Source organism: Oncorhynchus keta, chromosome 9 (assembly GCF_023373465.1).
Source record: "Oncorhynchus keta strain PuntledgeMale-10-30-2019 chromosome 9, Oket_V2, whole genome shotgun sequence".
Taxonomy (NCBI): domain Eukaryota; kingdom Metazoa; phylum Chordata; class Actinopteri; order Salmoniformes; family Salmonidae; genus Oncorhynchus; species Oncorhynchus keta.
In genome coordinates, this window is record NC_068429.1 from 35,017,391 (window position 1) to 35,042,709 (window position 25,319).

The following is a 25,319-nucleotide window of genomic DNA, read 5'->3' on the forward strand; positions in this document are numbered from 1 at the left end:
TTGCAAACCATATAGAAACTGACTGCTCAAATAACTCATCCAGTCATCCATTGCAATTTTACTTATCTTGGCTATAGCACCACTTATTTAATTTGTTTTTTAATGATATCACCAGACATTATATAGCGGCCATTATATAGCAGCAGGAATTTGGTGTTTTTCTCTCTCTGCTTTCTGGTCTGTTGGACTGAAAAATGTGTATACTGGCAAGGTCTCAAAATGAAGGTGGAATTATAAATATGTTTATTGATTCTCTGAGGGATTTGTGTACTTTATGCCAATGACTGAAATGTAAAGGATGAAATGGCTTGTACGCATGCATAAGGGCAGGTTCATGTTGATAGGAAACAAACATTGCAAAATTAAAACAAATCTTTGCGTATATAATAATATTTTGAAAAACAAAGTTGTATTTCTCTCATGTCTCTGTCTTCTCTGCCTTGCCAGTCATGGACAAGGCTCTGTGAGCAGATCAGTCTCTTCTACATCATCAGGATGTTGTGTGGTCACACAAAGAACTGAGGCCCAGGGTGCTGGTTGGCCCCTGAGGACGAAGACCAGGAAGCCAGGCCCCCAGACAGTCCTCAGGGATGTTCTCTAGGGGCCACGAGAAGGGCCTCAGTGGACCAGATGAGTACAGCGGTGTAGAGGCACCTCAGAGTCCACACAAGTGGTCCAAGAGGGAGCTGGGGGGTAAGAAGAGCACTCAGAGTCCCAAGGTGGGCCGGAGCCTGCGGAGGAAGTTCCAGAAGTTCCTGCAGGGCCCGGCAGGGCCGGGGGAGCCCTCCATCCACCAGCCCCATCATCTGCTCTCCCCTGTGGAGCAGGACATATTTATATGTGGCCTGAAGAGAGACCCCTCCAGTGGAGAGTTCACTGGACTCCACTCCTCCCTGCCCAATGGCCGAAGTCACACAGGGACTCTAAACCCACCTGTGGCTGGGAATATGACGCTGAACAAAGAGGGTTTCATCAAAGCCCCAGGTACTGTAAGTACCAACGGCCCCACCGCTAGCCTACCCATCACTCCCTCTGGAGAGAACAGCAGCGCTGAATGTCAGGATGGGATCGGGGTTGTGGAGGACACACACAGGCCTTCTCCTAGTGAAGAGGAGGAAGATGAGGGAGAGAAATGCTCCAGTGACATTGTCGAACACATATTGAAAGAGCTGAGAGGTATCAACAAGATTCAGGAGGAGATCGCAGACCTGCGGCAGTACCTGACCTCTGTGAGAGGCTCAGTGGATGAGGTCTCCTGCTGTGTGGATGCAGTGCTGAATGAGATAGGGGAGCTCTACTCCTCTGGAGCCTCAGCACCAGGACCCCAGACCCCTCAGAGGCCTAGTGGCAGCCCGGGCAATCAGAATGTTGTCACAGCCTTCCACAGGAGGGCCACCAGTCCTTTACTGGAGTGCCTGCAGGGGTCTTGGGACAAAGACCCAGTGAAGATGATGATGGTGCCACCCCAGGAGTCACCTAAAACATGGAGAGAAAGGTTAGCTCCTTGCCAACCCGAACCAGCTGACCAGGAGAATTCCGATCACAGCTCAGAAGTGTCCTCTTCACGACCAGGGCCCAGTCAAGCCAGCCTCTCCTACCTGGACCAAGGGTATGCCCATGACTGCCCCAGCACCAGCTCCCTGTCGTCATGTCACAGCTCCAACACTCTGGACCGGGATGCCAGGTACCGCTCATTTAAGGCCAGGCTATGGCAGAGTGGCTGGGCCTCGGCAGGCATGCAGCACAGTGTGAGCGGAGATGGGGGCTGGAGCGAGGAGAACGGTTGGAGCGAAGAAGACATCTACTCCTGTCAGAACAGTGGGGAGGAGGTGGAGGACCACTGTGCAGGGCCAGGTGCCTGGGACAGGTACACCACAGGAGAGACCAGCAGCACCCCAGGCCAGTCCTCCCACAGCAGCTCAGAGCACCTGTCCCTGCTGTTCGGCATCCATAAGAACTCCCCCTCCAGCTCGTCTAGTGTGGTGGACTGGCGGCACCCCAGGCAGCAGGGCAGCAATGGACACCTAGTGTGTGACTGTTCAGCCAACTGCCCATACTCTCGGAGCTCCGGCTACCACACAATGGACGCCTATGCTGATGTGGGGAGCTGTGGGCCGTCCAGGAGCATGAGTTGCTCCACTGTACTGCTCACAGACTGTGATGATGGCTACCTGGAGCTGCACTCCCCCTATGACCGCTATACGTCCTCTGCTGACACCCTGGATGTGGGATCCGTTGAGAGCCTGGACAGGGAGTGGACTGAACAGTGTGTTCCAAGAGACGATGCAGGAGGGTGGGTGTCGGGGGACCTGCCTAGCCCTGAGCCTGAGAACACCCAGCTCCTCAATGTGGGATTTGATGTGAAAAACATTGGGAAGGCTGTGCTCACCTTTAGGTCTGCTTTGAAAGGGGCTCTGAGGAAGCTGGAGGGTTCGAGCCCGGAGCCTGGCAATGATGACAGTGAGTCAGAAGCAGCTCCCTCTCCTGTCAGAACCTGCTCCCCTGAACCCCCGGAGGGAGCGATCACTATGCCAACTGATCACGTTCGCTCTGCGTCTCCTCTGGAAGAATATAGCGAGGCCTCAATCTATGTGGACTGCAGCCCAGCCCAAGAGAACCTGCCTTGCTCCCTACAAGCATCCCCAAATGAAAGGACTCACTCCCCCTGCACCCCTACCGAGTATCACTCCATGGAGCATTTAGAGAGCCAAGGAGAGTATCAGACTGATGGAGAACTGTCCAACCCAGAGCTAACACCAGACCACAGTCCTCCAGGAAGGGCTGGGAAGAGTTCAGCAGATTTTAACATCAGCCCAGAGGGGACAGGGTTAAGTCCAACAGGGTTAAGTCCAACAGGGTTAAGTCCAATAGGAGAAGACCACGATGGAGCTGATCAGGATGAGTTTAGAGAACAGGATGTTAGCCCTAAGAAGGAACGCCTTGCTAATCTGCAGCGCATCCTGAAAGAAAAAAGACAGAGATGTAAACTTTCCAGAACTTCCCAAGGATCCCAGTCCACGTTCTCTGAGGAGTTCAATCCAGGTAGATCTCCTTTCGTGTGCTACATTATTTGCAAGTACAGCAAAAAAAATAAGTAATCTAACACTCATATTCCCTATGTACCTAAACTCTGACTGCTTTTCTCTGTCTTCATTAGATGGAAATGACACATTTAGCCCATAATTTATAACTATTAATGTAGCAGTATAAGATATGATTGATCCTGACACCTTGGATTGAAAATTGTCGATTGGTAGTATAGTTGACCTGGTTATTTATGATCTTCTTAGCTATTTATATACATGAACCCTAATGTTGTCTTTTTTGATGGATGTTCTTCCTTCCAGATGGCAGCAGAGAAGATGACCAGGTTACTCATGAATTTCAAATGAGCTCCCTTTTCAGTTATGTTTTGTTGTTTTCATTTACACAGATATAGTTTGAGTTTTGGTGCGACTGTTGTTTGCCGTTGGGTGTTTTTATATCGTATGCACGGAGCCAAGCATGGTCCCTTTTTGTTTGTCATACCTTGAACTGAGGTGTTTAACTCTTTGCTTGTGATTTATTTTTGAGGTTTGCACCTAATGAATGCATTTTCAAATGGATATAGAATTATGTTTTGATCGAATTAAAAGCTCCTATTATTTCTGTAAACCTGAATAGAGTAAAATAATTATGTTCTTGGCAGGATCAGACCAATAGAAAACACTGTGGTGAAGTTGTTTTTGGAGAAGCCATATTCTCGCACCGGCTTCAGTGTTTACATACAACAGCCGAATCTACCTGGTTCCCTCAGAACTGTTTCAAGTGCTGTCAGAACCTCCTAGTACTGGGAGAGGAGAGCCCCAGAGGGGTCCAGCTACCTAACTGTAGCCCCATTAATCTGAGTGGAAGAGGAGCACTGGCCCTGATGAAACACTTTACCTCAGAGGACGAGAGATAAAACATGTATAGTTATTGTAAAATTATCCAATGTACTTCCCCACCAAAGTTCTCTCTGTTGTGCAACAAAAACAAGTTGTGCCTTGCTTTATCTGCATCTGTACATTGTAGTGATGTGGGACAGCAAACTGCTCAGTGTTCCTCATCTCCTTCCCACATCTGATTTGACATGCACCTCCCTCTTGCTATTGAGATAAACACATATACCGGTCAAAAGTTTTAGAACACCTACTCATTCAAGGGTTTTTCTTTATTTTTACTATTTTCTGTAGAATAGTGAAGACAAACTATGAAATAACACCAATGGAAGACTGTTGGAAAAGCATTCCAGGTGAAGCTTGGTTGAGAGAATGCCAAGAGTGTGCAAAGCTGTCATCAAGGCAAAGGGTGGCTACTTTGACGAATCTGAAATAAAATATATTTTGATACGTTTAACACTTTTTTTTGGTTACTACATGATTCCATGTGTTATTTCATTGTTTTCATGTCTTCACTATTATTCTACAATGTAGAGAATAGTAAAAATAAAGATAATCTGTTGAATGAGTAGGTGTCTCCAAACGTTTGACTAGTACTGTATATATAAACAATGATCATTTTGGTTGTTGAATTTTATCTATTTTAGGCTTTTCAGTTTGGCAACAATCATTAGATGCCATGTGGCGGCAGCGTAGCCTAGTGGTTAGAGCGTTGGACTAGTAACCGGAAGGTTGCGAGTTCAAACCCCCGAGCTGACAAGGTACAAATCTGTCATTCTGCCCCTGAACGGGCAGTTAACCCACTGTTCCCAGGCCGTCATTCTTAACTGACTTGCCTGGTTAAATAAAGGTAAAATAAAAAATAAAAAAAAATGTATGGATCAAATATAATCCTCTCCTTGTCTCGAGACATTACTTAAAATGCTGTTCTGAAATGGTTTTGTTCTGCATGTACCATCCAAGAGGTGAAACTCAACCTGCTCTGTCTCGTTCCATTCTCACTAACCTCTGTGTACATTTTTTAACATATAAGATTAAGTATATTACTGTGGTCTAATTACTGACTCTGAAAAACGAATGTGTGTTAAATCCTTCAGGGACGAGATGATGGACCCAACTCCAGACAAGCTTGGATCAAACCAGGGTAAATCATGAGGATGCCCAAATCATTTCTGTCAATGTTGATTTATATTTCACATACCTTTTTAATGTGCTGGAAAAGCTGATGCATGTGTTTGTGTATTCTGTACGAGTGTATCATTCTGTTCCGTGTCCACAGCGGTGGAAGTGGTTTGTTTGGGATTGACAGCATGCCAGACCTTCGTAAGAGGAAGCCTATACCTCTGGTCAGCGATGTGGTAGGTGTTGCTTCCCATCCGTCTCAATGCTTCAAATCACACTTTCTGTCCTGTCTGTCAGTACATGTTGTTCTATCCTGTAATACCAGAACAAGAGAAGCATCTTGATAATTAAGGATTCAATTGATAATTTCAGCATTTGCTTGAAAAAAAGTGATATCATCATAAGGAATCACAGAGCTATCACCCAGTGAGGCACATGTCAAACCAGTGTTACATTCTCTCTAATTATTCCCCACAATTCTCTTGAATGCAATCACTCTCCTTGGTCAGGCTATGGTAAGTGGAAAAAACACAATCGCTCCTTTCCTTTTAGTCAATTGTTTTTATTATACTGTATATCAAGTAGGACAAGAGATTGTACACCATGCAGCTCTTCTGCAAATAATGTGCAACAGGGGTTTCATGCTGCACCTGAGTAACCAAATGTCACCATGCAACTGCACTGTAGTTTTCCTACTTGATATAACCATTTAAAACAATATTCCCTTCCTCGTAGTCTACCTCTCCCCTTAATTAATTCATATCATAGATTGATTTGTTCTGTTGGGTTTTATTCTCCACCCTTACATGCTGAGCCATGTACAGACCATCACTACTGGAGTTTTAACTGAATCCTCCATTGGACACACACACACACACACGTCTTGACTGGTCAGTGATGGTTTAGTTCCTCCCATGTTATCACCTTACATGACCTGTGTTGTAACAATCCTTACATTAGTTCCTTCCTTCACCCGGTCTGGTTTTAACTCTATGGGCCTTGTTCTACTCACTTGGGTAGTACACTCACTGGGTAAAGGTTCACAGAACACTTACAATACTCCACCAATCTTTGTGATCACTGTTTGGGTTTAGTTGTTTTAACATGGCAACTAACAAGATTTTCACCTGTCGTCCACAGTCACTGGTCCAGGCTAGAAAGGCTGGAATCACCTCTTCCATGGCCGCGCGCTCCTCCGTCAAAGACGAGGAGCTGGTGAGTACATCATGGGATGCATATTACTCTACTGAATTAATCAAGACTCTGTTCAAAACTCACCTGAGAGGACCAATATTTTAGGATACTGAGATATTACTTATTCCTATCTCCTCCCCCACTGTAGAAGAACCACGTTTATAAGAAGACTCTTCAGGCTCTGATCTACCCCATCTCCTGCACCACGCCCCATAACTTTGAGGTGTGGACGGCCACCACGCCCACCTACTGCTATGAGTGTGAGGGGCTGCTGTGGGGCATTGCCCGCCAGGGCATGAGGTGCTCCGAGTGTGGGGTTAAGTGTCACGAGAAGTGCCAGGAACTGCTGAATGCTGACTGCCTGCAGCGTAAGTACAGCACAGCTGAAGCTAGACAGACGAAGTATGTTTCGGATCCTTTTGCGACGACGCAGCCGTATTGCTAAACTGAGCGATCTGATGCATTGAAAAGCCAGTCACACGATTGACAGTGTATGAGACGTAGATATGCATTTTGCAATAGATTTGTGTTTTATAATTTCTCTCATTTGGCTGGGTCGACACTTTCCTGTTGATTTACTCCTACCTCCTCACCATCCCAGAATACAGCTGTCAGTGATATGTAAAGTACAGTGGAGTTATATGGTGTACTCTGTTGGTTATGACTGATGTTGCACTGAAGACATAATTATACATCCAAGTGCTTTGTCATTCTGATGACTTGGATGGTCAAATAAATAGCTTTTAACAACTGGGTAGATATATACGAATATTTACATCACAACCTTCACATTATGGTGCCACAAAGAGACTCCTATTCCATGTACTGTTTTTGGGTGGTTTCTGATGTTCTAGGTGCTGCGGAGAAGAGCTCCAAGCATGGGGCTGAGGATCGTACCCAGAACATCATCATGGCCATGAAGGACCGCATGAAGATCAGGGAGAGGAACAAGCCGGAGATCTTTGACGTGATCCGGGATGTCTTTGTTGTCAGCAAGGCGATCCACGCTCAGCAGATGAAGACCATCAAACAGAGTGTACTGGACGGAACCTCCAAGTGGTCGGCCAAGATCACCATCACAGGTACACCAACACAGGGAGTAATGGTATTGCACCAGTGGTCACGTTCCATGAACTGTTCTATTGTACTGTAACTAGTCTTCTCTCCCCATCTGACTATGTCCATGTCTCTTTATTGATTTCGAATGACTGTCATCCTGTCTGTCCACCTGTGGTATGATGCTTCCCTGTCTCACTGTTCATATGTCTGTCTGCAGTGCTGTGTGCCCAGGGACTGCAGGCCAAAGACAAGACGGGTTCCAGCGACCCCTACGTCACAGTCCAGGTGGGCAAGACCAAGAAGAGGACCAAAACCATCTACGGCAACCTCAACCCTGTCTGGGAGGAGAAGTTCCACTTGTGAGTCTGACTTGGCCCTGCACATGTAGTCAGTAGTATTATCCTGCGAGAGCACGTGTTCCTATAATGTGTAAGCAGGCCAAGACTTCAAGCCTCAGGCAGTCTAAATGTCCTCACCCAAAGGAAGTATGTGGTCATGTTTAACCCACTTCCAAAATATCACACGCTGTCTGGTGCCATTTGACAATGGGAGACACTAATTTATTCATGGTAGTGGTGCACACACGTGTAATTAACTCTTCCTCTTATATTGCATCAGGCCACACCTAGTTCAGTTCTACTACCTTAGAATGAGCTGCAATGTTAGCATCCACGCAATGTAGTTACCATGCATATCTGTTCTTGGTATGAAATCTTCACGTTAACGCTACCTTACTCATTCCCCCCAGCGAGTGTCATAACTCGTCGGACCGCATCAAGGTGCGTGTGTGGGACGAGGACGATGACATCAAGTCCCGGGTGAAGCAGCGTCTGAAGAGAGAGTCCGACGACTTCCTGGGTCAGAGCATCATCGAGGTCCGCACGCTCAGCGGAGAGATGGACGTCTGGTATAACCTGGGTACGTCCTCGCTATCCTGCATTATGTCGACTGTATGTGAGACGAAGGTGGCTGCCTGTGTTCGAGACCCATCGTTATGTTAAGTGCATGTACAGATTAGTCAAAGGGATCAGAATGGTAAGAATGACCGCGTCAAAGGGGGACATTCCACTGCATCGCAGCCCTGAGAAATAGTAGTGGCTTCACACAGGGCCTGGTTGATTCTATGTTAATCTAATGTTAATGTGTTCTCTGGAGTGAAGCCATGAAACTGTCCATATCAGGCCAACTCTGAGCCGTTGGAAAGTGTCCAGTGTACAGGGCCCTCCCCCTTTCACAGCCTCTCCACAGTCCTCACATGCCCCTGTGCTCCCTCCTCATTGTGTCCAAGAGGCTCTATTTTTAGTGTGTGTACGCGGGTCTCAACCTAGAAGTGCCTGTATTCAGCCGCCGCTTTGAGGGAATATTCCCTTCTGATCTGATGGGGTTGGTGTGAGAATCAAAACGTTTCAGATGATCAAAAGGGTGAAGGTTGTTTGTTTTGTTCATGCTTCTTTTATCCTGGAATCCTCCGTTTTCCAGATATGTACTGCTCTAATCCCTATCACTCATACATCTACTCTTCTAAGTTATGCCAAAGGCATATTCTGTTAGCGTCCTCATTGCATCTGCCAATTCCCTCCTTTTCCGTTTTGAATTATACTCTATTATTATACTCTATAGGAGGGCTGAAATCAACCCTTTAAACTAACAGATTGTTAGTTGCTACACAGTGCTTTGTCTTAATGGACTGTCTGTTCCAGGGTTAGTTAATGATGGGTTGAAAGTCTAGGAAAATAAACATTGAATCAAAATGTATTTGATACATACACAGTTGACAGCATTTATGAAATGTGCAGTGAAATCCTTATGTGCTAGCTCCCGCAACACCCAAGACCTCTTACTGTAATACAGTGGGTTAGTTAGCACCCTAGTGTATCTGCCTCTCATATGTCACCAGCTCTGATCTACATTGTAGCCCTCTTCTCTAGTCCAGTCTGTGTTGTGCTTGTACCTCATTACCCACGTCTCCCTTGGCCAGCAATACCATTTGTCTTGCCCAATTGCACAGGCGAGGAGTGGCCCTAAGGCTCCTACTTGCCCTGGATGAAAACATTGGCTGTCACCACCATGGTCTTTACTTTCCCCTGGGCTTACTCTCATTTGTGCTTCCTCTCCTGCCCCTTTCTGTCTTCCTTTGTCCACATGGTTTCTTTCTTCCTCTGTTTTTTAGCTTTTACACTCTCCCTTTTGGAATGGGACTCAGGAGGAGGGTGGGGTGTTGAAAAAGCTCTTCAATGTTCTTCTAGCTTTAAACACTTTCCAAAAGTGAATTGTTTCATCGCCCTTGGCTTTCCTTTTTCTTCCTCCTCTTAATGATAACGTTTTTAGGGATGCCTCACTGTCTGTCATGGACTTCCTATCCCTGCAGATGAGAGACCCAGCATGAGTTACTGATGTGGTGTGTTTGTTTGCGTGCATGGGTATGTGATTAACTGTGCCATTCTGAAGCTGCAGGCCTCTTTCTTTGCCTGTTTAATCATGACTTTTTGAAAACGACTCCACCATGATACTGAAAAGGCCTTCAAAGGAACAGCACTTCTTGAATGTTAAAGTGGTTGCTTAGTGTGTTAGCTCTATGACAAGGGGAAACGTCTGTACACTTTCCCTAGACTGTGAAATATACATTTAGCTGATGTTACTCAGTGACTGTGTTCGATACAACACTAAAAGAGCTGTGAAATCATACGCAAAGCCACTCTCTCTCTTTCATCTCCTCCATCCTCTTAGGGGAGATCTCCTCCTTGATTAATATGTAGCACACTCCAGTCCTATCGCGGCCGCTTAGACGACACGTACGAATTACCCTGATAATGTGGCTGTCAGGGGAAATAGCCGGGGATGAGCTGCCGAACACGCCACTTCCAGAATAAGACCAGCTGAAGTGTCCTCAGCCGGAAGAACAAGGACAAATCCATACAACCCTGAGCCCTTGTCCTCAGTACAAACTGTAGTAATGCTAGTAGTATAGCACCCACTGAATGGCCTTGTAGCGGAGCCACTGTAGACCCATTGATAGTAATAGTCTGTAATTGCCATTTGATTAGCAGACCTGGTCAATGTGACAGATCTAGATTATATTATTTGACTCACTGACTTGTGTGTGTCTATTGTTACAGAGAAGAGGACCGACAAGTCGGCCGTGTCCGGCGCTATTCGTCTCCACATAAGTGTGGAGATCAAGGGAGAGGAGAAAGTGGCTCCCTATCACGTCCAGTACACCTGTCTACACGAGGTACAACACTCAGTACATCTCTTTGTTCGTAAGATTACTGCAGAAACCATAATTGAAACTAGTCCTAAACCAGCTCTGAAACACAGCTTCTTGTGGGTCTCTGTATCATACGGACATTGTGGCTGTCTGCCTTCCAGAACCTCTTCCACCACTCAACGGACGTTCTGGGCCAGGGGGTGGTGAGGATCCCAGATGCCAAAGGAGACGATGCCTGGAAGGTGTACTTTGACGAGGTGGCCCAGGAGATAGTGGATGAGTTTGCCATGCGATACGGGATCGAGTCAATCTACCAGGCAATGACGTGAGTCAGAGGAATCTGACGACCTACTCTAACTTTCTCTTGCTATCACACGCTCTGTTCGATCTCTCTTTTGTTCGCTCTCTTTCTCTTGTTCCCTCTTTTGTCTGCTCTCTTTCTCTTGTTCCCTCTTCTCTCGTTCTGTTTCTTCTCTTTCTCTTATTCTCTCACTCTCTCGTCTCTTATCTCTGTTATTTATCTTATCTCTCTCTTGTGCTCTCTCCATCTCACTCTCTGTCCTTCTCCCCCTTTTCTCTAATATGAAATAGCCATTTGGTGCTGTTGTTATTTCCTGGTGGCCCCAAATGAAGGAAAGTCAATTATAAATGGTCTAAAAATGGCTTTGTCTCCATGAGGTGCCATTTTCCGTACAGATGCCTGTTAACTGGCTCCATCATTTACACAAAACACACTCAGGTGGCCATCCCTCAGACGTAATGGGGCAGGGGCCTGATGGGAGAAATGAGACAGTCATCCCACATAGTGAGGGATCATTGGGTGAAAACCTGACCCCAGAGAGAGTGCTAGCTAGCTAAACATAGGCCTGCTCTTGTGCAGTGTGTTGTAAATCCTATTACGTCCCTGAAATCCACTGCTACTGTATATTATTTTGCCCAATAATGAAAGATGTCTGTGTGGTATAAATTGGGTCATATTACACAAACATGTCCTTAGCATTTCGACCTGAACATTACATTGCGATAATTATGGGATGTGAACAAGAGACGTAATGAAACTTTTAAATAGTAGAATCAACCAACATTGATCTGCTGTCTTTGAGCCCTCCGTGACAGTGCCCTCTCCTGGTGTGTCTAGGCACTTCGCCTGCCTGTCCTCTAAGTACATGTGTCCTGGCGTTCCGGCAGTGATGAGCACCCTGCTGGCCAACATCAATGCCTTCTACGCCCACACCACCGCCTCCACCAACGTCTCCGCCTCTGACCGCTTCGCCGCCTCCAACTTCGGGGTTCGTATGGCCCCACACCGCTTTCTCTCCCAACCCCAATAACACCATCTACCTTGTAGTTGTTATATACCACAGGTTGTCTTTCTCTGAATGATTTTCACCTTAATTCTCTCTTCCCTCCAACAGAAAGAGCGCTTTGTCAAGCTATTGGATCAACTCCACAACTCCTTGCGCATTGACCTCTCCACATATAGGGTAAATTGAGAAGTTTTAACATTGACCTCTAAATATGCACCTTCCCCCTCTATCTCTGTTTTTCCTCATGGAATGGTCCCCAATTATTCTCCCTCAGAACAACTTTCCTGCCAGCAGTAAGGATCGTCTCCAGGACCTGAAGTCCACTGTGGACCTACTGACCAGCATCACCTTCTTCAGGATGAAGGTATAGGCAAAGGGCTGGGCTACAAAGACTCTCTGTGAAGAAACATTTTCTCTACTCCTGCCTTTGATGTGTTTTAGTTTTTCTTACTCTCAATGGGTACTGGTGCTATGACTGTAAATCATTACGATATATCACTCTTTATTGTGCTGTGTAAGTGTTCTCTATAACGCTCATCATCTCCCTCTGGTGTTCAGGTCCAGGAACTGCAGAGTCCCCCTAGAGCCAGTCAGGTGGTGAGGGACTGTGTTAAGGCCTGCCTCAACTCCACCTACGACTACATCTTCAACAACTGCCAGGAGCTGTACAGCCGCCAGTACCAGCTGCTGGACACAGTGAGTCACACAGTCGATCTTAGTTCAACTCACTGCCATTTACACGAACAGAATTAATGCAGTATATTCATATTCTACCCAGAGTGGTTGAAAATGCACTTTGGTGATGACATTTCACTTCATTATGTTAGAAAATACATTTTACCAAGGCAAGTATAATTCATGTTCTGAATCATTCAGTGGGGTCTTTATCTACCATATCATTAACATGACATCAAAAAGTCAGATGTCATAACCTAGTACATCCCATAATGAGCACCAAGCTCAGTTGACAGTGGTGCAGCTTTATCGCCGACACTTTTGAGGAATTTACGTTTTGTCTTCCAAGTTGTTACCGAGTGTCGCAATAATCAAAAAGAAAAGAACAGGGACTTCGCATGAATATGAACAGCGTATATTAAAATACTATGTCATGTCTCAAAATCAGTATTTATCTTACCTCCCTATTGTTTTATGTCCTCCGGATTCGAAAAGAAAGATTGCGAGTTCAACAGTGAGCCTGTCAGTTAACCTTAAATCTTGCACAGTATATCCCCTAGCTGACGTGATGCTGTTTTCCTGATTTATGACCACTTTTTTTTCCTCTGGTCTCCATTTATTTTGTCACCCTAATTTTAACCATCCTACAAGGGTAAAAACGACATTAACATTTGAACGGATTATGATAGAGACATAGTTTGGATCATTTGGTTTTCTCAGAGGAGTATCTATACAATTAACATGTCATTTTGCCTGGTGGTCAAAATTTGTTTTTGATTCAACACCCTTTTCATATGAATATGTCACGGGATATCACTTTAATCCAGCAGTGTTACATTCAGTGTTTTGTCTGACTGGGAGTGTGGTTGTGTTCTGGTCCAGCACAAAGAGGATCTTCCCCTGGAGGAGCAAGGCCCCAGCATCAAGAACCTGGACTTCTGGCCCAAACTGATCACCCTTATAGTCTCCATCATAGAGGAGGACAGGAACTCCTACACACCTGTGCTCAACCAGTTAGTATCCACACACACTAATTTATGTACTCCTGTAATATTTCCAGTATGTAATGATACTCTCTACCATCTCTCCTCCAGGTTCCCTCAGGAGCTGAATGTGGGGAAGGTGTGTGCTGAAGTCATGTGGGCGCTGTTCTCCCAGGACATGAAGTATGCCATGGAGGGTGAGTCACCACCGATGACCGATCAGGAGCCGAGCAGACACGTGTCCAGTCTGCGTCAATTTGGGTTCAAGCTCCTCAACCACTAATACCATATTCCCAGTCTTAATGGCCCTATCTGGCCTTTTGTCTGAGTGTGTTTGTGTTAGTTGTGACTATATGGCAAAAGAATGAGCCCCAGACTATACAGTTGAAGTCAGAAGTTTACATACACTTAGGTTGGAGTCATTAAAACCTGTTTTTCAACCACTCCCCAAATTCTTGTTAACAAACTATAGTTTTGGCAAGTTGGTTAGGACATCTACTTTGTGCCTGACAAGTCATTTTCCCAACAATTGTTTACAGACAGATTATTTCACATAAAAGTCACAATCACAATTCTAGTGGGTCAGAAGTTTACATACACTAAGTTGACTGTGCCTTTAAAAGGCTTGGAAAATTACAGAAAATGTCATGGCTTTAGAAGCTTCTAATAGGTTAATTGACATCATTTGAGTCAATTGGAGGTGTACCTGTGATGTACAGTGGGGCAAAAAAGTATTTAGTCAGCCACCAATTGCAAGTTCTCCCACTTAAAAATATGAGAGGCCTGTAATTTTCATCATAGGTACCCTTCAACTATGACAGACAAAATGAGAAAAACAATTCCTGAAAATCACATTGTAGGATTTTTAATTAATTTATTTGCAAATTATGGTGGAAAATAAGTATTTGGTCAATAACAAAAGTTTATCTCAATACTTTGTTATATACCCTTTGTTGGCAATGACAGAGGTCAAACGTTTTCTGTAAGTCTTCACAAGGTTTTCACACACTGATGCTGGTATTTTGGCCCATTCCTCCATGCAGATCTCCTCTAGAGCAGTGATGTTTTGGGGCTGTTGCTGGGCAACACGGACACAAACTCCCTCCAAAGATTTTCTATGGGGTTGAGATCTGGAGACTGGCTAGGCCACTCCAGGACCTTGAAATGCTTCTTACGAAGCCACTCCTTCGTTGCCCGGGCGGTGTGTTTTGGATCATTGTCATGCTGAAAGACCCAGCCACGTTTCATCTTCAATGTCCTTGCTGATGGAAGGAGGTTTTCACTTAATCATGGCCCCTTTCATTCTTTCCTTTACACGGATCAGTCGTCCTGATCCCTTTGCAGAAAAACAGCCCCAAAGCATGATGTTTCCACCCCCATGCTTCACAGTAGGTATGGTGTTCTTTGGATGCAACTCAGCATTCTTTGTCTTCCAAACACGACCAAGTTGAGTTTTTACCAAGAAGTTCTATTTTGGTTTCATCTGATCATATGACATTCTCCCTATCTTCTTCTGGATCATCCAAATGCTCTCTGGAAAACTTCAGATGGGCCTGGACATGTACTGGCTTAAGCAGGGGGACACGTCTGGCACTGCAGGATTTGAGTCCCTGGCGGCTTAGTGTGTTACTGATGGTAGGCTTTGTTACTTTGGTCCCAGCTCTCTGGGATTTTTGCTCACTGTTCTTGTGATCATTTTGACCCCACGGGGTGAGATCTTGCGTGGAGCCCCAGATCGAGGGAGATTATCAGTGGTCTTCTATGTCTTCCATTTCCTAATAATTGCTCCCACAGTTGATTTCTTCAAACCAAGCTGCTTACCTAATGCAGATTCAGGCTTCCCAGCCTGGTGCAGGTCTACAATTTTGTTTCTGGTGTCCTTTGACAGCTCTTTGGTCTTGGCCATAGTGGAGTTTGGAGTGTGACTGTTTGAGGTTGTGGACAAGTGTCTTTTATACTGATAAGTTCAAACAGGTGCCATTAATGCAGGTAATGAGTGGAGGATAGAAGAGCCTCTTAAAGAAGAAGTTACAGGTCTGTGAGAGCCAGAAATCTTGCTTGTTTGTAGGTGACCAAATACTTATTTTCCACCATAATTTGCAAATAAATTCATTAAAAATCCTACAATGTGATTTTCTGGATTTTTTTTCTCATTTAGTCTGTCATAGTTGAAGTGTACCTATGATGAAAAGTACAGGCTTCATCTTTTTAAGTGGGAGAACTTGCTCAATTGGTGGCTGACTAAATACGTTTTTGCCCCACTGTATTTCAAGACCTACCTTCAAACTCAGTGCCTCTGCTTGAAATCATGGGAAAATCAACAGAAATCAGCAAAGACATCAGAAAAAAATAAACTGTAGACTTCCACAAGTCTGGTTCATCCTTGGGAGCAATTTCCAAAAGCCTGAAGGTACCACATTAATTTGTACAAACAATAGTACGCAAGTATAAACACCATGGAACCACGTAGCCGTCATACCGCTCAGGAGGGAGACTCGTTCTGTCTCCTAGAGATGAATGTACTTTGGTGCGAAAAATACAAATCAATCCCAGAACTACTGCAAAGGACCTTGTGTAGATGGTGGAGGAAACAGGTACAAAGTATCTATATCCACAGTAAAACGAGTCCTATATCAACATAACCTGAAAGGCAGGTCAGCAGGGAAGAAGCCACTGCTCCAAAACCGGCATAAAGAAAGCCAATGCACATGGGGACAAAGATTGTACTTTTTGGAGAGATGTTCTCTGGTCTGATGAAATTAAAATGGAACTGTTTGGCCATAATGACCATTGTTATGTTTGGAGGAAAAAGGGGGAGGCTTGCAAGCCGAAGAACACCATCCGAACCATGAAGCACGGGGGTGGCAGCATCATGTTGTGGGGGTGCTTTTCTGCAGGAGGGACTGGTGCACTTCACAAAATCGATGGCATCACGAGAAGGAAAATTACGTGGATATATTGAAGCAACATCTCAAGACATCAGTCAGGAAGTTAAAGCATGGTTGCAAATGGGTCTTTCAAATGGACAATGACCCCAAGCATACTTCCAAAGTTGTCAAAATGGCTTAAGGTCAACAAAGTCAAGGTATTGGAGTGGCCATCACAAAGCCCTGACCTCAATCACAGAGAAAATTCCGTTGATCATTACCAGTGGCTTCAGGGTAAGACTGCATACTGTACTGTAAATGATAAGAGACCCTCTTCTTATGCTATTCTACAAGATGTTCCAGTATTCTGTTAGCCGTTAAATATTTCCGCAATAACGCCTGAGGGGGTGTAGTACAGTATATGGCCAATATACCACAGCTAAGGGCGGTTCTTAGGTACTGTTCTGGATTCAGCCGTTAGCCGTGGTATATTGGCCATACACAACAAACCCCCGAGGTATTGCAATTATTAACTGGTTACCAACTTTATTAGAGCAGTAAAAGGAAACGTGGTGTCATACCCCTGGTGTACAGCCTGATATACTACGGCTGTCAGCCGATCAGCTATCAGGGCTGGAACCACCTAGTTTATATAATGTATTTTAGTGTTGAATATAATTTCATTTCTACCGGAGCTCGTCTCCATTCAATCTTCCTTTCCACTTCTATCTTGATCTATTTCTTTCTATTTTGTTGCCTTGTTGTCTTTCATTTCGTTCCTTCGGTCCGTGCTCATTCCTCTGTGTTCTAGCCCCATCTGAATTCCACCTTCGTGGGCAGACATTTTATGCTGGTAAGAGCATCAACTCCACCCCATCACTCCTCTTGTCTTGTTCTCCTCCCAGAACCCCCAACATATAAACATAGTTAGATCTGTGTTTCCAGTGAAAACTGTCATTCACATCAGAGATGCAAAGGTAATCCTATAGGGAAGGCTGTTTCTCTGTGGTCGGACAGTTTCTGACAATGTTTTACTTACTCCGACGAGTGCAAGGCGGAGGGCTGAGTGGGATTACTAGGGAGGAAGCATGTGGAGCAAGCTACACTGAAGTTGAGTATGGAGAGAGAGGAGGATGGAGGAGTTCTGGGGATGTGAGATACAGTAGAGCTTCATGCGGTGCAGAGCGAGAGGGCGACAGAAGCAGGGAGTAGATGTGCTGGGTGTGAAAGCTGCTCATGACTCCCAGGACCCCATCTGTTACCTCCTCTCCCCAGAGGTGGATTGTACATCTCTAACTTTCCTCTGTCCTCATGAAACTCATTTTCACACACTCCCAATGATAGATGTCTCTCAATGTTTTGTGTGTGTTAATCACCGTGCCCAGGGGCACAAGGGGAGTGGAGCTGCCCATCACACACTCAGCCTGCAATAAGCCCACTTCAAAGCCCAGTTGAGAGCCCTCATGTCACCTGGCTGTGGCTGTACAGCCCGCTGGGGGTGGCTGGCTGCTCTTCACTCTTCTACCTCCAAGCTTACTGAATCCTACCTTTTCTGTGCCCTAAATATCCATACTTCTCTTACAGTAATATCATGACTCAGACACTCATACATAAGTGCATATTTATGCACACTTGTACACAATGATACGCACAAAAAGAAACACACCCTCAGAGAGACACACACTGACTTTCTGGTGTGTTTGTCTCCACAGAGCATGAAAAGCACCGGCTGTGTAAGAGTGCCGACTACATGAACCTGCACTTCAAGGTCAAGTGGCTGTACAATGAGTATGTGAAGGACCTGCCAAACTTCAAAGGGGTTGTACCCGACTACCCATCGTGAGTTAACCGTGACTTGTTTTAACTTAAGAAATGTGTATAAAGATAGGTTCACTCTATTTTACCCCTTCGCCAATCTTTCCCATGTGCAGGTGGTTCTTACAGTTTGTGCTGCAGTGGCTGGATGAGAATGAAAGCGTTTCCATGGAGTTCATGCATGGAGCTCTGGAGAGAGACAAGAAAGATGGAGTGAGTAACGGGAAAATAACCAATCTTTGTCAGCTCTTCACTATAAACGATATAGTTACAATTGTCTCCATCCCCTTTTCCCACCAGTTCCAGCAGACATCTGAGCATGCTCTCTTCTCTTGCTCGGTGGTGGACGTCTTCACCCAGCTCAACCAGAGCTTTGAGATCATCAAGAAACTGGACTGTCCTGACCCAAAGGTCATGGCCCACTACAGCCGACGATTCGCCAAGGTAACCTTACCCTCGTTGTCCTAGCTACCTGTCTGACCTGTTGACAAATGCCTGTTGGGATAGATTGTTCTCTCATATCTCCACCATCTGTGAGATTGATTTTAGGGAACCCTGAGTCATGCTTGAGTTCTACTTTTGGCTTGAAATGTTTTTCAAACAATAGCTAGGTTTCCATCCAATTGGCAACACATTTGAATGTGAATATAAAAAAATCGGCATTAAAAAAATATATGCACATTTTCCCAGCAGAGATGTTTCCATCAAATTGACTTGTTGCGGGTAAAGGCTGTGCGTGATGACGTAGTGCACATAAGAATAACGTGTGGTTACATTTCCATGTACTAAATGGGCTTCCACCGCATTTTCAACTCGAATGGTTTTGTTCATGAATAAATTTGTGTTTCTATTGCGAATGTGCCCACTCATTACTTGGCACACAGTGTGCGCTCTAGCCAAGAGCTTGTACATACAGTGCAGGTATGCTACCTACTGATCCAGTGTCTTGGCAAAGGATAGGATGAATATGATGATCTCTGACCAGAAAGCTACCATTCACCAGCTCTGCAAGAGTTATGTCAAAATATGTTTGTTACTCACCAAATGTGCCTGCATCTAACGTAGTTTACTGCCGTTACAGCTGGTATGTATTGTACTTCCAAAATAGGTCTAAATTTTAAAAAATGTTTTTGACCAGAAGAGGCATCGCTAGGGTTGCAAAATTGTGTGTACTTTCAATAAACTCCCTGGTTTTCCAGAAATCCTTGTTGGAGGATTCAGCATGTCGTGGCTCATTCCCTCCTGATTCCGGCACCTTCCAACTGGGATTTGGGGGGAAACCAGGAAAATTATTGAAACCCTAGCAGTGCCTTTTCTGGTCAAAAACAATACATTTGCTTGTACATTTTCATATACACCTATTCTGGAAGTACGTACCGGGCATAACTGCAGTAAATTACAATTGTTGCGTATTTGGTGAGTAACAAACATATATATTGACATAAACTCGCAGAGCTGGTGAGTGGTAGCATGAATGGTAGCTTTCTGGGCAGAGAAGAGATCTAGTCATATTCGTCATTTCTTTTCCCCAGATCCTGGTTAAGCCACCTACATGTTGAGAATATTATGAACAAAATAGTGAGATTATTTTTGTTTCTCAAACGGCACCCAAGCATTGATCATCATGTTACCAGAATAAGACCCTCTATATTTATTGGAAAACAACATCAAGCTCATCACCGTGCACTTTCATCAACCTGTGAAGTTTTTAAAATGTACATTTTTCTCCCCAATTTCCATCTGGTCTCAACGCTGCATCTCCACAACGGGCTAGGGAGAGGTTAAGGTGGAGTCATGTGTCCTCCAAAACATGACCCGCCGAACCACGCTTCTTAACACCCGTCCACTTAACCCGGAAGCCAGCTGCACCAATGTGTCATAGGAAACACCATTCAACTGACGACTGAAGTCAGCCTGCAGGCACCCAGCCCACCACAAGGAGTCGCTAATACGCGATGAGCCAATTAAAGCCCCCTCCGCTAAACCATCCCCAAACCCAGACTACGCTGGGACAATTGTGTGCCGCCCTATGGGACTCCCAGTCACAGCTGGTTGTGACATAGCCTGGGATCAAACCTGGGTCTGTAGTGACACCCCAAGCACTGCGATGCAGTACCTTAGACCGCTGCGCCAGTCGGGACACCCAACCCTGTGAAGAATTTATTTCATCTGTAGCCTAATAAATTGTATGCTTTCCCGAGTTGTAGTGTGAGGACCACACAACATATCATTGTGTGACTCCAAGTTTATCCTGCCATTTCTCGCCCAATTTTATTCACACAAAAAGATCCCACCTTGTATAGCGTATTTTGTTTTCTCAACATTTTCAGACAAATGAGCTTTTCCATCAGGCCTGTCGCAACATTATTTTTCCCGACATGTACTTTACTCGCATGAAATGGTTGGATGGAAACCTGGTTATTGGTGGAAAAAGTTTGGCATTTGCTCAAACCTTTTGAAATAGCCCCAAATCTCATTAAAGTGATTATTGATCATGACCGCCCATTGCATTTTCTTCGGAAAGCAGCCAACTCTTTCCTTTAGAGAAATCCTTACCATTGCTTTTCTTATTTTAGAGTACTATACCCTTATTACAGATATTAGCCTTAGAAAATCCTATTTCTATAAAAGCAGCCCGAGCATTGTCTGGGGGACTTTAACATTTGTGTAAAGGAATTGGATATGATATGTTCTTATTAAATAGAAATGTCTAATGCGACAATCGTACTTTCTAGCTGGGCTTGAGGCTGAGGTTTTTCATCACAGAGAATATATTCAGGGAATGCATTCCTACTTTCAGAGGACTCTTTCCAGCAGTAGTCCAGAAAAGTTACCCGACAGTAACCTCACATATCCTCACTCTAACTTTACCTAAAAAACACACTAGCTTCTAGACAGTGTTAAAGGCCACTTCCCATTAACAGAAAAGGACATATTTCCATGGACCTGTTTTCCTCCCCACAGACTATTGCCAAAGTTCTTCTGCAGTACAGTGCCATTCTGACCAAGAGCTTCCCCTCCTACTCTGACAAAGAGAAGATTGTAAGTCTTCATATTCTGCCTTACACAACATACAATGTAACAAAATACGTTCGGAAAGTATTCAGACATTCAGAATACATTCGGAAAGTATTCAGACCCCTTGACTTTTTCCGTATTTTGTTACGTTAGACTTATTCTAAAATGTATTTAATAGTTTTTAGACATTATTGCACATTTTTTAGTAAGGCTGTAACGTAACAAAATGTTGAAAAAGTCCAGGGGTCTGAATACTTTCATAATGCACTGTATCCTTAGTGTTTTCAATGGGAGTTTCAACCTCTAAATGGTCTCTATCGCTCGCTCTCTTCCCCTTCGTAGCCCTGTGTACTGATGAACAATGTGCAGCAGTTGCGTATCCAGCTGGAGAAGATGTTTGAGTCCATGGGTGCCAAACAGGTAAGCAGCAACACTATGTACGGGGAAAAGATGATAACAAATAGCTATTTCTCACAGATGGGTAAGATGGAATCGGGGTGAACAATGTTCATACTCACTGTGCTCTGGACCACCAGAAACCTCCTGGAGAGAACTACATGCGCATTGTGTCTCTGGGCTCATGCAACCGGTCGAGCAGCCGTTGGTTTTAGCAGGTTTTGATTTAAAGGAGTGAATGATGTGCTACTCTGGCATCACACCTAGAGAAATGAAGAACATCAACTATTTGCTCTATGTGAACACATGGTTGAAATTGCTTTTGTGTGTGACTGTTCTTCATAGACAAGATTATGAATGTTTGTCTTTCCGTACCAGATTGCAAAAGCGGAAGCAATGGTAGGGAGATGGTTCACGTGACTTGGAAAAGTGGATGTGTGCTACTGTAGTATCCTGCCATGTGGAATAAAGCATTAGATCAATAGCAGCTATAAGCCAGTGCTTATTGTGTAGACTACTAGACTGTTACATTAACATATGCCCTTGGTGATTCTATTATGTCCCTAGATCAATTTCCTAGAGTGCATAAAGCTATGTGCGGTCTATAGGTTTTCATTACCGTCCCTTCAGTATGTTTAGCATCCCAATTTAAGAGCACAATGTAGTATCTATATGTTAAGTATGTTTAGGACATGCTTTATTCTGAATGATTGTTCCGTTCTTACTGCGTAGTAAGTCAGTTATGTGGTTTGGATGTTGAGTAAAGCAGTTTGTAGTTTGGCCTAGTAATCCCATCGTTTTGGTTTACGCACCCATGGCTGAATTGTAGCACTAGACTTTGACAAATTAACTTTAAATAGGTGTTTCCTTCGCTGCTTAAGATTGACGAGCAGGTGGATGATGAGGAAGAAGAGGACGAGAAGGTGTGTGTTCGTTCACTTTTGGTCAGAGGCTGTTTGATAGTTGCCAAAGTGTTGTAGATCCTGTTGTATATTAAGTATTGTCTAACTCGCCTTCCCCCTGACTAGCAGGTCAGATCTGAGGATGAGGAGAGAAAGACTCTGGTGGGTAATTTATCATTAGACGACTGTAGGATAGAGTTCACCCTCTATAGAGCCTTTAGGAACCCCCATAGTAAAACCATAGACAAGTCAACTACTGGAGCTAGATTTCTCACATGATAGTTCCCTGTGGCCAATTAGATGAGTCTTTAGTCTTTTGAGGGTATGGAAGTGTAATGGTAAGAACTTCTGCACCCAGAGGATCAGTTTCATATTATTGGGGCTGTGAAAGTGTGAAATGCATGGAATAAGCTAGTATCCAGAATGATTTGTTTATTCACTGCTGATGAATGGCATTTGGCTTGTGGTTGGGTTTTTCTAAGGTAAGACAATCTGTGTTCATCTAATGAATGTAGAGAGTGGAACTTTAATCTGAGCTGTGTTTTCAAAGAAGCACAACTCTGGGGTTGTGTGAAGCCGTGATGTTGTCGTCAAAGCTCTGCGTCGTGCTGTGAGGAGATGAACTTGAAAGGCGGACTGTTCTGGGCTCCTGTAGAGGTGGAGGGAGATGTGGGAGGGAAGGAGTGATTAGGAATGGCGTTATCTCGGATGAAGCTTAGTAGGAAGAGTTCACAGGAACTTCACAGTACATGCTGACTCACACTCTTATGCCTGTCAACACAAATTAGACACTTAAAAGACAAGACGCACTGTTCAAGTTTCATTGTCAACAAGCACCAATTTAAAAATAAAAAAAACAATTCCGTTATGTTTATTTTGATAGTCAGAAATACTCCAACTACAGTATCTTCAAAATTGTACAATATAATGGAATGGTCGTAAACCGTTGACTGATAATGAACATTCTGCTGTTACGACATGTCTTTTTACCTGTGTCCTGGAAAGCCTTCACACAGGTCTTCATTATAATCACTCTGACCTTCAAACTGTGGTGCTGACTTCGTGCAGTTAGCAGGAATAAAAGAAACTTGGGCATTTTCCCCTTCTTTTCCCCCACCTAGGGCAACATGGGCAAAATGATAGAATGGCGGCAGGTGGGTGTAAGACGAGGACATTATGTATGTGCATGTATGGACTTTCTGTACATGGATATACATATATATAATATATTGTTTTTGAACCTCAAATAGAAAACTGACGACCCCTTTTCCGTACGGTGCATTCGGAAAGTATTCAGACCCCTAGACTTTTTCCACATTTTGTTACGCTGCAACCTTATTCTAAAATTGATTTAAATTGTTTTTTTCCCTCATCACTCTACACACAGTACATTATAATGACAAAGCAAAAACAGTTTTGTTTTTACATTTTTGCAAATGTTAAATAAATAAAAAACAGATCATATTTGCACAAGTATTCAGACCCTTTTCTCAGTACTTTGTTGAAGCACTTTTGGCAGCGATTACAGCCCTGAGTCTTGGGTATGACACTACAAGCTTGGCACACCTGTATTTGGTGGGTTTCTGCCATTCTTCTCTGCAGATCCTCTCAAGCTCTGTGAGGTTGGATGGGGAGCATCGCTGCACAGCTATTTTCAGGTCTCTCCAGAGATGTTTGATTGGGTCAAGTCCGGGCTCCGGCTGGGCCACTCAAGGACATTCAGAGACTTGTCCCGGCTGTGTGCTTAGGGTCATTGTCGTGTTGGAAGGTGAACATTTGCCCCCAGTCTGAGGTCCTGAGTGCTCTGGAGCAGGTATTCATCAAGGATCTCTCTCTGTACTTTGCTCTGTTCAGCTTTCTCTCAATCCTGACTAGTTTCCCAGTCCCTGCTACTGAAAAACATTGCCACAGCATGATGCTACCACCATGCTTCACCGTAAGAGATAGTGTCAGTTTTCCTCCAGACGTGGCACTTGGCATTCAGGCCAAAGAGTTCAATCTTGGTTCCATCAGACCAGAGAATCTTGTTTCTCATGGTCGAGATCTTTAGGTGCCTTTTTGGCAACCTCCAAGCGGGCTGTCATGTGCCTTTTACTGAGGAGTGGTTTCATTCTGGCCACTCTACCATACAGGCCTGATTGGTGGACTGCTGCAGAAATGGTTGTCCTTCTTGGAGGTTCTCCCATATCCACAGAGGAAGTCTGGAGCTATCAGTGACCATCTGGTTTTTAGTGACCTCCCTGAAGAATGCCCTTCTCCCCCGATTGCTCAGTTTGGCCTGGCAGCGAGCTATAGGAATAGTCTTGGTGGTTCCAAACTACTTACATTTAAGAATGATGGATGCAACTGTTTTCTTGGATCTTTAATGCTTTGCACAAATTTCTAAAAACCCGTTTTTGCTTTGTCATTACGGGGTATTGAGTGTAGATTGCTGAGGAAATTGTTTATTTAATTCATTTTAGAATAAGGTTGTAACAACAAAATGTGGACAAAGGGAAGGCGTCTGAATACTTCCCGAATGCACTGTAAATACAGAACATGATACTGTAATGTCTGATACTGCTGTCATTGTTGACATGGTCGGCTGGTGTAACTTGTAAACTGACTCAGTGTATCAATCATTTCTCTGAGGGTTTATCAACCGTTCTGCCTCTGGCTGGAGGTTCACAGTATGTTTTGTGTTCTGTCTCACTCCAACCCTTCAGGAAAGTGTGGAGGAGGAGGTGGTTGAGGAGGAGCAGGTTGAGGTTTGTTTGGTGTAGTAGAGGTTGTGTCAGTGACACACTCACTGATATCGTCATGGTCACATATAGTCATTCCCACTCACTGCCCCTCTCCACTCACGTAGTGGTG

General features: G+C 44.4%; 1 protein-coding gene across 5 annotated transcripts in view; it reads left to right on the plus strand.

Annotated features, from left to right (window-relative positions):
• The window catches only part of unc13bb (unc-13 homolog Bb (C. elegans)), a 106,898-nt gene that overhangs the window by 74,814 nt on the left and 6,765 nt on the right, over positions 1 to 25,319 (plus strand). For 3 of the 5 annotated variants that reach the window (XM_052525731.1, XM_035776146.2, XM_052525732.1), the window contains 20 exons: positions 5,018 to 5,064; positions 5,200 to 5,278; positions 6,183 to 6,257; positions 6,385 to 6,604; positions 7,091 to 7,318; positions 7,513 to 7,654; positions 8,044 to 8,213; positions 10,412 to 10,527; positions 10,665 to 10,828; positions 11,642 to 11,792; positions 11,919 to 11,987; positions 12,085 to 12,174; positions 12,369 to 12,506; positions 13,368 to 13,498; positions 13,580 to 13,665; positions 18,048 to 18,174; positions 18,267 to 18,363; positions 18,451 to 18,594; positions 21,115 to 21,192; positions 21,511 to 21,588. In XM_052525731.1, the coding sequence (XP_052381691.1) occupies positions 5,018 to 5,064; positions 5,200 to 5,278; positions 6,183 to 6,257; positions 6,385 to 6,604; positions 7,091 to 7,318; positions 7,513 to 7,654; positions 8,044 to 8,213; positions 10,412 to 10,527; positions 10,665 to 10,828; positions 11,642 to 11,792; positions 11,919 to 11,987; positions 12,085 to 12,174; positions 12,369 to 12,506; positions 13,368 to 13,498; positions 13,580 to 13,665; positions 18,048 to 18,174; positions 18,267 to 18,363; positions 18,451 to 18,594; positions 21,115 to 21,192; positions 21,511 to 21,588 (2,430 nt within the window). Of the gene's footprint in view, positions 1 to 447; positions 3,043 to 3,347; positions 3,371 to 5,017; positions 5,065 to 5,199; positions 5,279 to 6,182; positions 6,258 to 6,384; positions 6,605 to 7,090; positions 7,319 to 7,512; positions 7,655 to 8,043; positions 8,214 to 10,411; positions 10,528 to 10,664; positions 10,829 to 11,641; positions 11,793 to 11,918; positions 11,988 to 12,084; positions 12,175 to 12,368; positions 12,507 to 13,367; positions 13,499 to 13,579; positions 13,666 to 18,047; positions 18,175 to 18,266; positions 18,364 to 18,450; positions 18,595 to 21,114; positions 21,193 to 21,510; positions 21,589 to 25,319 lie in introns of all 5 variants that reach the window. The other 2 variants (XM_035776144.2, XM_035776145.2) reach the window with 1 other exon arrangement.